General features: G+C 36.6%; 1 protein-coding gene across 1 annotated transcript in view; it reads left to right on the forward strand.

Moving 5' to 3' along the window:
- ABCA12 (ATP binding cassette subfamily A member 12) overlaps positions 1 to 14,439 on the forward strand; it is a 199,192-nt gene that overhangs the window by 169,007 nt on the left and 15,746 nt on the right. Inside the window, exons 40-44 of the mRNA XM_032278308.1 lie at positions 6,757 to 6,811; positions 7,374 to 7,551; positions 9,069 to 9,184; positions 10,470 to 10,629; positions 12,023 to 12,276. Coding sequence (XP_032134199.1) covers positions 6,757 to 6,811; positions 7,374 to 7,551; positions 9,069 to 9,184; positions 10,470 to 10,629; positions 12,023 to 12,276 — 763 coding nt within the window. The remainder of the gene's footprint in view (positions 1 to 6,756; positions 6,812 to 7,373; positions 7,552 to 9,068; positions 9,185 to 10,469; positions 10,630 to 12,022; positions 12,277 to 14,439) is intronic.

Here is a 14,439-nt window from a genome sequence, read left to right on the forward strand (position 1 = left end):
TTTTGAGATAGAGTCTCACACTGTTCCCCTGGCTAGAGTGCAATGGCACGATCTGGGCTCACTGCAACCTCCACCTCCCAGGTTCAAGCAATTCCCCTATCTCAGCCTCCCAAGTAGCTGGGATTACAGGTGCCCACCACCACACCCGGCTAAGTTTTTGTACCTTTAGTAGAGACGGGGTTTCACTATTTTGGCCAGGCTGGTCTCAAACTCCTGACCTCATGATCTACCTGCCTCAGCTCCCAAAGTGCTGGGATTACAGGTGTGAGCCACCGTACCCAGCTGTGTGTGCATGTGTCTTTATAACAAAATGATTTATATTCCTTTGGGTATACACTTAGTAATAAGATTGCTGAGTGAAATGGTATTTCTGTTTCTAGATCTTTGAGGAATCACCACACTAATTTACATTCCCACCAACACTGTAAAAGTGCTCCTTTTTCTCTGCAACCTCACTAGCACCTATTGTTTTTTGACTTTTTACTAGTAGCCATTCTATTTTAAGATGGTATCTCACTGTGGTTTTGATTTACATTTCTCTAAAGATGAATCCCATTGAACTTTTTTTCATACATTTGTTGGCTGCATGTATGTCTTCATTTTAGAAGCGTGTGTTCATGTCCTTTGCCCACTTTTTAATGTTTTTTTTCCCCCAGTAAATTTGTTTAAGTTCTTTATAGACTCTGGATATTCAATCTTTGTCAGATGGATAGACTGCACATTTTTTCTCCCATTCTGTAGGTTGCCTGTTCACTCTGATGACAGTTTCCTTTGCTGTGCAGAAGCTCTTTAGTTTAACTAGATCCCATTTGTCATTTTTTGCTTTTGTTGCAATTGCTTTGTTTTTGGCATTTTCGTCATGAAATTTTTGCTTGTGCCTACGTCCTAAATGACACTAGATTTTCTTCTAGGATTTTTATAAGTCTTTAATCCATCTCGAGTTAATTTTTATATATGTTGTAAGAAAGGGGTCTAGTTTCAAGTTTCTGCATATGGCTAGCCAGTTCTCCCAGCATCATTTATTAAATAGGGAACCTTATTCCCCATTGCTTGTTTTGTCAGGTTTGTCATAGATCAGATGGTTGTAGGTGTGATGGTCTTATTTCCGAATTCTCTATTCTGTTCCATTGGTCTATGTGTCTTTTCTTGTACCAGTATTATGCTTTTTTGATTTCTGTAAACTTGTAGTATAGTTTGAAGTTGGGTAGTATGATGCCTCCAGCTTTGTTCTTTTTGCTTAGGATTATTCTTAGCTATTCAGTCTCTTTTTTGGTTCCAAATGAATTTTAATTTTTTTTTTCTAATTCTGTGAAGAATGTCAATGGTAGTTTAATGGGAATAGCATTGAATATGTAAATTACTTGGGCAGTATGGCCATTTTCACAATATTGATTCTTCTATCCATGAGCATGGAATGTTTTTCCATTTGTTTGTGTTCTCCTTGATTTCTTTGAGCAGTGCTTTGTAGTTCTCATGAAGAAGTCCTTCACTTCCCTTGTTAGCTGTATTCCTAGGTATTTTATTCTTTTTTGTAGCAATTATAAATGGGAGTTCATTCATGATTTGGCTCTCTGTTTGCCTATTGTTTGTGTGTAGAAATGCTAGCAATTTTTGTACATTGATTTTGTCTCCAGAGACTTTGCTGAAGTTGCTTATCCTAGCTTAAGAAGCTTTTGGGCTGTGACAATGGGGTTTTCTAGATATAGGATCATGTCATCTGCAAACAAAGATAATTTGACTGTCTCTCTTCCTATTTGAATACCTTTATTTCTTTCTCCTGCCTGATTGCCCTGGTCAAAACTTCCAATACTGTGTTGAGTAAGAGTGGTGAGAGAGGTCATCCTTGTCTTGTGCCAGTTTTTAAGGGGAATGCTTCCAGCTTTTGCCCATTCAGTATGATATTGGCTATGAGTTTGCCATATATGCCTCTTATTATTTTGAATTATGTTCCTTCAATACCTAGTTTGTTAAGTTTTTAACATAAAGGGATTTTTTTTTTCTTTTTATTTGAGACGGAGTCTCACTCTGTTGCCAGGCTGGAGTGGAGTGGCGCAATTTTGGCTCACTGCAACCTCCGCCTCCTGGGCTCCCTTGATTCTTCTGCCTCAGCCTCCCAAGTAGCTGGGACTACAGGCACATGCCACCACACCCAGTTAATTTGTTGTATTTTTAGTAGAGACAGCGTTTCACCATGTTGGCCAGGGTGGCCTCAATCTCTTGACCTTGTGATCTGCCCGCCTTGGCCTTCCAAAGTGCTGGGATTACAGGCGTGAGTCACTGTGCCTGGCCCAGGAAGGTGAATTTTATCAAAGGCCTTCTCTGTGTCTACAGAGATAATCATGCAGTTTTTGCCTTTAGTTCTGTTTATGTGATAAATCACATTTATTGATTTGTACATGTTGAAGCAATCTTGCATCCAGGGAATGAAAGCCAACTTGATTGTGGTGGATAAGCTTTTTGATGTGCTGCTGGATTCAGTTTGCCACTGATTTATTGAGGATTTTTGCATCAATATTCATCCAAGGATGCTGGCCTGAAATTTTCTCTTTTTTTTTTTTTGTATCTCTGCCAGGTTTTTGCATCAGGATGATGCTGGCCTCATAGAATTAGTTAGGAAGGAGTCTCTCCTTTTCAATTGTTTGGAATAATTTCAGTAGAAATTATATCAGCTCTCCTTTATTCCTCTGGTAGAATTCAGCTGTGAATCCATCTGGTCCTGGACTCTTTTGGGTTGGTAGGCTTTTTATTACTGGCTCAATTTCAGAACTCATTATTGGTCTATTCAGGGATTCAATTTCTTCCTGTTTCAGTCTTGGGATGGTATATGTGTCTAGAAATTTATCCATTTCTTCTAGATTTTCTAGTTTATTTGCATAGAGGTGTTTATAGTATTCTCTGATAGTTGTTTGTATTTCTGTGGGGTCAGTGGTAATATCCTCCTTATCATTTCTGATTGTATTATTTGATTCTTCTTTCTTATTAGTCTAGATAATTGTTTATTTTGTTAATTTTTCCAAAAAAACCAGTTCCTGGATTCATTGATTTTTGAAGGATTTTTTTTTGTGTCTCTATCTCCTTCAGTTCAGCTCTGGTCTTGGTTATTTCTTATCTTCTGCTAGCTTTGGGGTTCATTTGCTCTTGCTTCTCTAAGTTCTTTTAGTTAAGATGTTAGGTTGTTAACCTGAGATCTTTCTATCTGTTTGATGTGGGCATTGAGTGCTATAAATTCCCCTCTTAAAGCTGCTTTAGCTGTGTCCCAGAGATTCTGGTGCATTCTCTCTTTCTCTCATTACTTGCAAAGGACTTCTTGATTTCTGCCTTAATTTCATTACTTGTTCAAGCGTCATTCTGGAGAAGGTTGTTCAATTTCCATGTAGTTGTGTGGGTTTTGAGTGAATTTCCTAATCTTGAGTTCTAATTTAATTTCATTGTGGTCTGAGAGACAGTTTGTTATGATTTCAGTTCTTTTGCATTTGTTGAGGAGTGTTTTACTTCTGATTATGTGATCAATTTTAGAGTAAGTGAAATATTGATGATCCCTACAGCACTCTTCAGGGTGAATATTACTATCCCCTACTATTATTTCTCTAAGGCTTAGAAGTGGGGTTTGAATCCAGAGTTGTCTGTCTCCTGCCTGTTCATTTTTCTAATCTTCCACACTGTTCCTCTGGACTCAGCCATGCCTACTTCATTTGGGTTTCACAAGAGGTTTTCAAATAGTTTTAAAAATAAGGATTGAAATCTTTAAAAATATATATATATATGTCAACTACTGTTTATCAGACCATCTCATCCTCTTGAGCTTTGTTCAAATTATTTTTCCACGCTGACCCTAAATAAAGTTTTTTAAAAATGAAGAAAAGCTGGGGAATACATTTGCTTGCCAAAATTGAGATTTATAGCTTAATAAATAGTCTATAAAGTAGAAAAACTATACAACATATCTTTTAGAAATGCCAACAGCAACTTTTCTTTCACCTCCCTACTGTTGGGCATCATAGTGTGTGCCAGATGGTGACTGTAGAAGTAGACTGAAGAGTCCAATACTCAATCCAGCAACAGGATCTTGAGGAGCCTTCATTTGGTATTTTTTTTTCCAATTGCTTTGGCATTTTCCTAGCAGGAGGAACCAAGAAGAAAATAACAAGATTGATAGTCCTTAGATCTAGAGCATCAATAAAGATAAAAGTCAAAAGTGGTAAATTAAATTAAATGGTGACTGAAGTGAGTTGGGTCTAGTGTAACCTGGTGTGAAATACTACTGGACACTGTACTTTCAGTAGGGTGTTTTATTCAGAGCAAAAAACGTTTATTGTTGAGACAGATAATGAAAGTATAAGAACTATAGAAATAACGGGGAAAATGTAGCAAAGATAAAGAGAATAAGAGACCCCTGCTGCTTTTGAAGGGTCAGCTTTTCAAAACCTGTATTCTGGCTTCCTTTATAATTAGTGCTCTTTATTGTGACCAAGGAAATCTGAGTCACTCTAGACTCCAGCAGGTTTGTTGTAGCTCCTAACATTACATTTTAAGTTACAGAATATAAAGAATTCTAGAACATAAAGTTGATTTTGACCCTAAACTGAAGTTTAAATTAAAACTAATATAAGATTTAGCTTGAGTTATATAGAAATTAGTAATAGCATGTCTTCTAGCCTCTAATAATTTTTCTTAAATAAACTTATAGAAGTCATAAGTTTCCACTGTCTTTGGAAGGAACCTGATCTCTTTCAAAGATGAAATCTACATCATCCTAACTTACTTTTATTGTTTCTTAATGCATGTATGAGGTCTACCATTGTAATAAAATTATTGGTTTTAAAAATCAACCCAATTATTCTCCCGCTGCCTCCCTCTAACACACTACTTGTTTGAAGGCATCTTTGTTAGATTTTGCATGAATTTGGACTTTAACTGTAAAATTGATTTTCTTTGAATTCTAACATGCTAATAAAAATCTTTTAATTAGCTTTCCTTTGCAATGTCAATATCTATTATATTCATGTGGTTCCCTCTAGTGGTTAATACGACATGAAAATTCTGCTCTTTCTTCTAAAAAAAATGCAGCTTTGCTTGTTTTCCTTAACAAATGTTATACAACTAGCCTCTTTTTCAAGAATACTAACACATTTTCCCTTCCACTCCAGTGTTTATTCTTACTTTGTTGCATTAGAGGCAGTGGTCCATGAGAAGCATCTAATTAGCAATATTAATTGAAATTTTAGGATTTGAGTTCATTTAAAAGCACTTATTGACCACTCCCTCTACTTTGGACATGATGCTGGATACTGTATAACCTACAGAGATAATTATAATATGGGTCTCCAACTGTGATACATTTCCTTGATCTTTCAGCTAAAAATATGTATAAAAAACTGGTTCCACAGGATTTTGCATAGTGAAGTAATATGTATTTGCAAGGATTCCTCTGGTGAAAGAGTATTTCTTGATTCTGAAATACAAAGCAGAAATAACAGTTATCCCTTGCCTGTATAATAATTTAGCATCAGGGTTTAAGTAGAGCCCCTAGGAAAACTGAATCTCAAGTTAAAAAAAAAAAAAAAGGCCCATTAATTTATATAAAAGATAGGAAAAGTATATCCCTCCAATGATGTGATTAATATTATAAACCAACTTGGGTTTTGTTGTTAGTTTCTTTGTTTTGCTAATTTAACTATGCATTTTTTCTTTAATGTATAACAGTTGCAGAACTCAAAAAGATGTCACATTCTACTTAATGAAAATTATAAATGTAACTTGAGAGAATCTGCCTTTAGAATCTCTGTAATATACAGTGCTATGCAAGGGCCTTAGCATCCTAATACAATGAGCAAATACTATATGAACTGTAAGTGAGAAAGTTCTCACTTAGTTTACGACACTATAGGAACACGTATTTAGGAGCTATCTTTAATGTCATCCCTACCATTCTTTTCCACAGTTGCTGAGACAGTACAGACTTTACCTTCACATTGTTTTCCTTTGGGAAACTGTTGACAGCCCATTTTTGACTTTGGCTAACCAAGGTCCCCTAAGGAAGGGAAGAAAAGAGCCTTCTTTTTACTCAAGTATAAGCAACACTGGGAGATCCCAACAATTTGGGACTGTATTGGAATTAAGTGATCACTTTTCTGAAGTCAGCTAATATCTCTGAATCCTCTTAGACATTTATGTCTGAATGAAAAGGCCTTGGGTATGGCTGAAGTTCTCATGCCCCACTCTGGAAGAGCTCTAGAACAACAGGCATCTTAGAAGTAATAAAGAGGAAGGAAAAGTCCACTCGTGCTATCATATTTCCCCACCACAGACACTGCACTAAGGAGGGCTGGGGGAAGGAACTGTGCTTTTTAAGGGATCCTCATGTAAATAATTGGTCCCCCTTTGAATTGCTTACTTAAATGTAAAATGTTTCTGAAGTGCTGTTGAAATACAAACATATATATGACCACATAGAAGGAAGAAAATGGAACCCAATTATTTAAATATAATAGAGGGAAATGCAATATAAGAAATAAATTCTTGTTCCCTTCTCAAAGGTTCCAAACACAATGTGAAAAACTTCTTTTTATGTGAGTGCCACCAATTGTATGGCATTAATGGGATTAGGAGAAAATAATTTTCCTTTAAAAAAAGTCCCCCAAATAAAATTGTTTAGATAATAACATAAGGAGGAAAGTATTGAATATTATTCATCTAAAAATTGGTATTTCTGATTAACTAAATACCCGCTAATAGAAGAACTGTTTCTTCTTTAAGGCATCATCATGTATAGCCATCCTTATCCAGGAGTGCAAGACCAAGAACAAGCCACGTAAGCAGACATCTCTAGCATGACTACTTTCTTTTGACATAGCTGAGCCTCTGTATAAAGTGCTGTAATTGGAAATCACAATTGTATCTGAATGAATGTCAATCTAGAAGGGCGGGTAATATGTCACTGACTGAGATAAAAGGAAGTTTCTGAAAGAGTGTAGAGTGGGCTTGCCAAGTAGAGCTTGTTGACTCCAGATTCACAGCGTTTGCTGCTTTTATAAGTCAAGTGCTAAGTGCTGCATCGTTTCAACTTCCCTGCATGGCAATTAAGTAGGTTTCTATGCTCAAGAATGATATATCCCTTGCATCAACTGTGTAACCCTTGCAGATGGAGGTTTTTCTATCAAATATCCCTAGTCAATTCAGATGCACTAGAACTACATTTATTCTATAGGGTCACAGCAGAGTCATGTTGGAGATATTATCTGCTGCCTTGTAGGATGCCTTATTTGTGTCACAGCCAACTCGTACTGTTTTGTTGATGGTTTTAGTTATGAATCTTTCTGCAAGGAAGAGTGCCAAAAACTTATGTGTTTTTCTCTCCCTATTGCTCACTCTAGAATCAGCAGTTTAATTGATATTTTAGTGGCACTGTCTATCTTGATGGGCTACTCTGTCACCACCGCCAGCTTTGTCACCTATGTTGTAAGAGAACATCAAACCAAAGCTAAACAGTTGCAGCACATTTCAGGCATTGGTGTGACCTGCTACTGGGTTACAAACTTCATTTATGACATGGTGAGTAACTTAGGTCATTTATTGCAGGAAATAACAGATTAATCTGGATAGAAGACATCAGTTTTCTGTTGAACAGTTATTTACTCTAGTTTGTTCAAATTATGATCACAAAGTCGGGATATAAAGAAAACGACTTGAATCAGACTTATCTTCATCCAAGGGTTGGAGGAAAGATAACTACTTGCCCTCATCTCTCTGGACCATATCAGTTTCCCTAGGGCACTTAAAATGCGGATTCCTGGGCCCCACTCCAGATCTATTAAATTCGTATCTTAGGAGTGAAGCATGGAGAATATGCATTTTTTAAAAAATCCCCCAGGTGATTTTAAGCACACTGAAGTCTGACAGCCAGTACTGTGGAGGAGCAGAAGCTTAGCAGCAAAATATCCTTACCTAATTGTATCAGACAATCAAGCTTATAAAAATTTAATTAACTAATAGTGAAAAATGTGAAGTAGTAGTCCCTGCTGATGACACATTAGAGAAGATTAGTAGGAAAAAGAAGGGATGTAGTTCATTGATAGCTCCCTCATTTGCATAAAATGGTCCCAAGTTCAGATGGTTGTTCTAGACTCCAAACATACCAATGTTGGCCGAAAGCCCAGGATGGGTACCCATGTGCCTGGTGATTATGGTGAAATTGTCAGGGTTGCTGTCAAGATCACTGGCTTAAAGGGTTGGATAGTAATTAACTGCATATCTATATTGTTACTGTATCCAGTGAGGTCTAAAATGTATTTGTTGTAGAAGTGAAATCTAAAAGAATAGTAATGACTGCTCAGGACTTAATAGGAGGTTTAATGTTAAGAAAATTTCAAGTACATACTTCTGTGAAGGTCTACTTAGTACTTTAGGATTCTGTTGTCTTATATCTGGAGCTTATTCCAATTTAAGGGATTCCTCTCCGCCTTGCAAATTAAATTACCACCACCTTCATTGTGTGCATCTTCCGGCAAACTTCTCAGCATTTAATATGATATTTCTACTTGGCAACAAAATGCTAAGTTCTTTGTTCATATACCTGTGATTACAAGGATAGGTGGGACCCACTGCCCTGCTGTTTTGCACAGAGTGGTTCGCACTGATAACTAAGCTTTAGAAATCAACCGTCTGACAGAGTTCCAGCATTCAAAACGAAATCAATACTTTGAGGACTGAATGTAATACCAAGATACCTGGCTGCCTTATCTTTCTCACTGAACCTCTGTCACTGAACCGTCCCAAGCCTCAAAGCCTGGAGGCAGGAACACCAGGGACTCCTTGTATATCTGTAAAGATGGAGATTGGCTTAACCTCATATTGCAGGAGACAATTTCTGAAATGAAATCAATGTAAAATAAGCTGAATGTTACAAGCAATGGGAACATAAATGAAAATTCATTTCTTCACATTTTCTAGGTCAACTTGCAGTTTTAAACTAGATGGGTTATTGATTTTTGAAAAATACTTGTGACATTAAACATATTTTTTGAAAAATACTTGTGACATATTAAACATTGCTTTAAATATTTCCATAGGTTTTCTACTTGGTGCCTGTAGCATTTTCAATTGGTATCATTGCAATATTCAAGTTACCCGCATTCTACAGTGAAAACAATCTAGGTGCTGTGTCTCTCCTACTTCTCCTGTTTGGGTAAGCTGCTGATTAAGCAATGAAAGAAGAACAGAATTGAATGCCGGTAGACACAAATAGCACTAAATCTCATTCGCTAAATTACAATTGTCTTGGGGTTTCATTTGACGTGAGTGACAACTAACAATACATTGTACTTGTTAGTCCACAGTCTGTAAAGTATAATACTTTTGAAAATTAGTGTTAATACCTAAAATTAATAAGCATTTATTGGGTGCCAAGTGTCATGCTTTCTCATTTACATATGGGATCTCATTGACATAAAAATGAAAGCTTTAGAAGGACTAGAAAAGTGTGTGTATGTGTATGAATTTATGTATTGACTAATTATATGAGGATATATAGCATTCTAAAGTGTATAAACATTCATGTATACTTAGTTGTATTTCTCTTTTTATATATGTCTAAGGACACACACGTAATATTGTTAAGCTAATACAGGTAATACAGGTTGATATAATCAATGCTTAGCATAACAAATCTCTCTGTCCTGAATACATAGTAGTAACCCTTAATTAGCAATTGTAGCTGATGGAGGAACTCTGTCTCTAGATCTATTTAATTGCCCCTAAAATTGCTCAAGTTTTTGCTCAAAACAGGCCAGCAAGCTTCTAAGCATACTCTTTCTGTTCAGCTAGACTTGAACAGTGTCATCATTTTTCCTTAACTTTATAAGATTTATACTGATTAAATTCATATTTCTGAGCAACCAAAAAGTCTTGCTTAGTGGGATAATACCATATTCAGGGGGATTAATTTGTAGTTTTAATGATGTAGAACTATTTTTCTTAAAAGAGGCTTTTTACTGTCTTTAAAAACACTCTTTGGATTTGTCAAAAAGGAATGAAAGAGAGATCTAGTTGCAAGGCTTGACAACTCATCCTTAATGGTTATTTTTACTTTGGAAGCCCATCTAAACTTTTATTTTTTGTAAAATAGAATAATTAAGACCTTTTTTTGGAGACAGAATCTCACTCTGTCACCCAGGCTGGAGTATAGTGGCATGATCACAGCTCACCACAGCCTTGACCTCCTGGACTTAGGTGACCCTCCCACCTCAGCCTCCCAAATAACCAGGACTACAGGTGCATGCCACCATGCCTGGCTGATTTTCATAATTTTTTTTTGTAGAGACAGGGTTTGCCAAGTTGCCCAGGCTGGTCTCAAACTCCCTGGGCTCAAGTGATCCACCTGCCTTGGCCTCCTAAAATGTTAGGATTACAGGTGTGAGCCACCATACCTGTCCAAGGCATAATTGTAATTTTTTTTTTGTTTTTACCTGCAGGTATGCAACATTTTCTTGGATGTACTTACTGGCTGGGCTCTTCCATGAAACAGGAATGGCCTTCATCACTTACGTGTGTGTCAACTTGTTTTTTGGCATTAATTCCATTGTTTCCCTGTCTGTGGTGTACTTTCTTTCCAAGGAAAAGCCTAATGATCCGGTAAGGTCCTCTATTACTCTGCTAAATTTCAATGAATTTATCAAAAGCTTCAACATGTTCCAGGTGGAAAGATTTTCTTTATTCTTCAGAAAAGAAGAATATCATTTGATTCTATTAAATTTGGGAGAGGAGAAACTACAGCTTTTAAAATTCTTTTTGGGCCTCATGTAGGCTAATGCCTATCATTATATTTACTGAGTGTCAAAACTATTGACATCTGATAGGGCTTGAGTGGGGTGCCAGAGGTGAAATCAGATGTATTGTGTGACACTACATAAATCATACATCTATTGATCAGCTAAACATCAGCAAATTCTTATGATATGGTGCTGACAAGAACAATGACTTAGTTATATGACTATGAGCTAGGATTCATTTGAACATTCATAGAGAAAAAAACCTAATTCATTCCCTTTCAATCACATATTGGAGACTACTTCATTGTAAGCATCACTTTCCATTCATTGCTGACAATTACGATTAGTGAGAAGAGAGGCACTAACAGTGCCAGGCAATTGAACAGAAAAGAATAGAGAGGAAATGAAGTGAAGTGAGGACTAGACAAGCACACTCTGGGAGAAGGAAGAAAATTCATGAAGTGGAAGTAGTTGGCCCATGTGTGAATAATGTGAAAATGAGCTACCTGCCCCTCTTAGAGACATGTTGGCTCTTTTACTTCATTTCACCATTTTATTCCCTCTCCAAGTAGGGATTACTTTGGGTTCCAAAACTTTACTGTACCAAGTACCTCCCTCCCTCAGGCACATAACGATGCCCTGTATCAGACCCCAACATGCTGGCTAGCCCTACATTCCTGGAATCAAAGGCAGGTCTAGAAATAATTTTGCCAGCCAGGTGCGGTGGCTCACGCCTGTAATCCCAGCACTTTGGGAGGCTGAGATGGGCAGATCATGAGGTCAGAAGATGGAGACCATCCTGTCTAACACAGTGAAACCTCATCTCTACTACAAATACAAAAAACTAGTCAGGCGTTGTGACATGCACCTGTAGCCCCAGCTACTCAAGGGGCTGAGGCAGGAGAATTGCTTGAACCCAGGTTGCAGTGAGCCGAGATCGCGCCACTGCACTCCAGCCTGGGTAACAGAGCAAGACTCTGTCTCAAAAAAAAGAAAAGAAAAGAAATAATTTTGCCTCCAGGGCTAGGTCCAACATTATAGGTTGCCTCAAATAATGCTTTTCTGTTTATATTTCAGTGATAAACATCCACCATTTAGTATACTAAATATGTGTATGCAAATTCAGCCTCCGTGGGAAATAATTGCCAATCTAGATAAGCTTTTCAGGTTCCATTGTTTGTCTACCTCTAGTTTTAAATTCTTGTCAGCTACTGGAAGCTTAACACTGAGTTTTCTTTTTATTTCTCTTATTTCAGACTTTAGAACTTATTTCTGAAACTCTCAAGCGCATTTTTCTGATTTTCCCACAATTCTGTTTTGGCTATGGTTTGATTGAACTTTCTCAACAACAGTCGGTCCTGGACTTCTTAAAAGCATATGGAGTGGAATACCCAAATGAAACGTTTGAGATGAATAAACTAGGTGCAATGTTTGTGGCTTTGGTTTCTCAGGGCACCATGTTTTTTTTCTTGAGACTCTTAATCAATGAATCCCTGATAAAGAAATTCAGGTAAATATAACGAAAACATAACATTTGACATCCAAACAGAGCTCAGTTCAAGCTACTGAGAAAAAAGTCAATAGTCTCAGCTTTTCCATTCGTAACATGGAAATGTTTGGCTCAAAAACTTTAAAAAAATTCTAGCATAATTCACCATTTTATTCTAGTAAATAGTTATCTAAACTTAATATGTGACTGCAAGTATTGCTGTTGGGAATAAAATTAAAGAAGCATAGTTGTTAACCTTCAAGAGATTAAGATACAGTGGTGAAGTGAAAATATGAACATAAAAGATGTAGTCTTTGAGTTTGAAAAAAATGGAAAACACTTTCAAGGCAGAAGTGGGGAAAGAGGATTGAGTGTGGAGCATGTTGGCAATAAGGTTGGGAAAAGAAGACTAAGAAAAAGTGAAGACAGAATCGTAAGTGAGAAGAAATATACCTGCCATTGACCCAGCAATTCCATTTCTGGAATGTTAACATAGAGGCTCACAGATACACAGAATTATGTATATTTAAAGTTATTCATCATAGTAACCATTTCTAATAGCAAAAGAATAGAAACAATATAAATGTCCTTCACTTAGGTGCTAAATTACATATATTAATTAAAATGTTCGCTAATAGAACATTAAGCAGCCATTAGAAATGATGATACAGTTCTCTATGTAACATTTGGAAGTGTCTTTAATATTTATTAATTTAAAAATGCAAGGTTCAGAATTATGTGTAAATATATTGCCATTCAAGTTAAAAAGAAAAGAAATATTAATGCAGATATATCCATAGACTAATTGTGAGTGCCTCTGCTGAGAAGAGTTATATATGGTTGAAGATCACCACTTTTCACTATATATTCTTCGGTACCATTTAAATTTTAATGCCATGTATGTGTATCATCTGTTGACAAATAAAATTTTAAGTAAATAATAATAGTGGAAATCAAAGAGCAGATATAGAGAAATAGAGCATATTTAAGAAAGAAGTATTACAATTGAATTAGAATATATGTAATGAAAAAGTAGAAGTTACAGTTTAAAATGTAGTTGGGAGATTATGGAATCTCTTAAATGCTTGGTAAAGAGATAGGGTTTGGGCTTTATTCAACAAATAAATGGACATTGATTAAGACTTTTTAAACAGAGAGAAACATGATGAAGTTGTGCTTGAAGAAGTATAATTTTGTAGATGTAGTGCAGATTGAAATGGAAGAGTTAGAGACCCTGAAGCAGTTTTAGGCTCCTGGAGAAAGCTAGGTGAGAAGTAAAATCCTACAAGGGGAATAGGACTAGGCAGAGAATAATCCATGATAGGGTGTTATAAGGTGTGATGGCTCACGCCTGTAATCCCAGTACTTTGGGAGGCCAGCACTCACCTGAGGTCAGGAGTTCAAGACCAACCTGGCCAACATGGTGATACCCCCATCTCTACTAAAAATACAAAACTTAGCTGGGCGTGATGGTGCATGCCTGTAATACTAGCTACTCAGGAGGCTGAGGCACAGGAATCACTTGAACCCCGGAAGCAGAGGTTGCGGTGAGCCAAGATTGCACCACTGCACTCCAGCCTGGGTGACAGAGTAAGACTCTGTCTCAAAAAAAAAAAAAAGAAAAAGTCATTTCCAGTCTTTGGAGACTGACTATATGATTTTAGAATAAGGAAGATTTGAACAAAACATTACAGTTGGGGTCTTTGGGGTTCTCATCAGAAGAAACAGGGACATTGGGAAGAAAGCCTAGATTATTATTTTTTTTCTTTTTTTTTGTATTTGTTAGCCAAGATATTGAAGTGGGTTTGGGACTTAATGAGTTTGCAGGGCTGATAACCTTAAAATACTGGCTAGATCCTACGTGAGACATTAACAGTAAATCAAGTACAAAATAACAATAATATTCATAGTATTGATGATTATAAATGTAGATATATCTGCTGTATAATATTGTGCCTATAGTTAACAATACTGTATTGTGCACTTAAAGTTTTGTTAAAAGGGCAGATCTTATGCTGTTTCTAAAATTTTTTTAAAAGTAGAGAGGCTTTTAAAATTTGATTTAAAAACATTTTTTTTGTTTTTTTTAAGACAGAGTCTTGCTTTGCTGGCCAGGCTGAGGTGCTGTAGTGGGATTTCGGCTCACTGCAACCTCTGCCTCCCGGGTTCAAGCAATTCTCCTGC

Source organism: Sapajus apella, unplaced genomic scaffold (assembly GCF_009761245.1).
Source record: "Sapajus apella isolate SASKATOON/1434 unplaced genomic scaffold, GSC_monkey_1.0 scaffold10, whole genome shotgun sequence".
Taxonomy (NCBI): domain Eukaryota; kingdom Metazoa; phylum Chordata; class Mammalia; order Primates; family Cebidae; genus Sapajus; species Sapajus apella.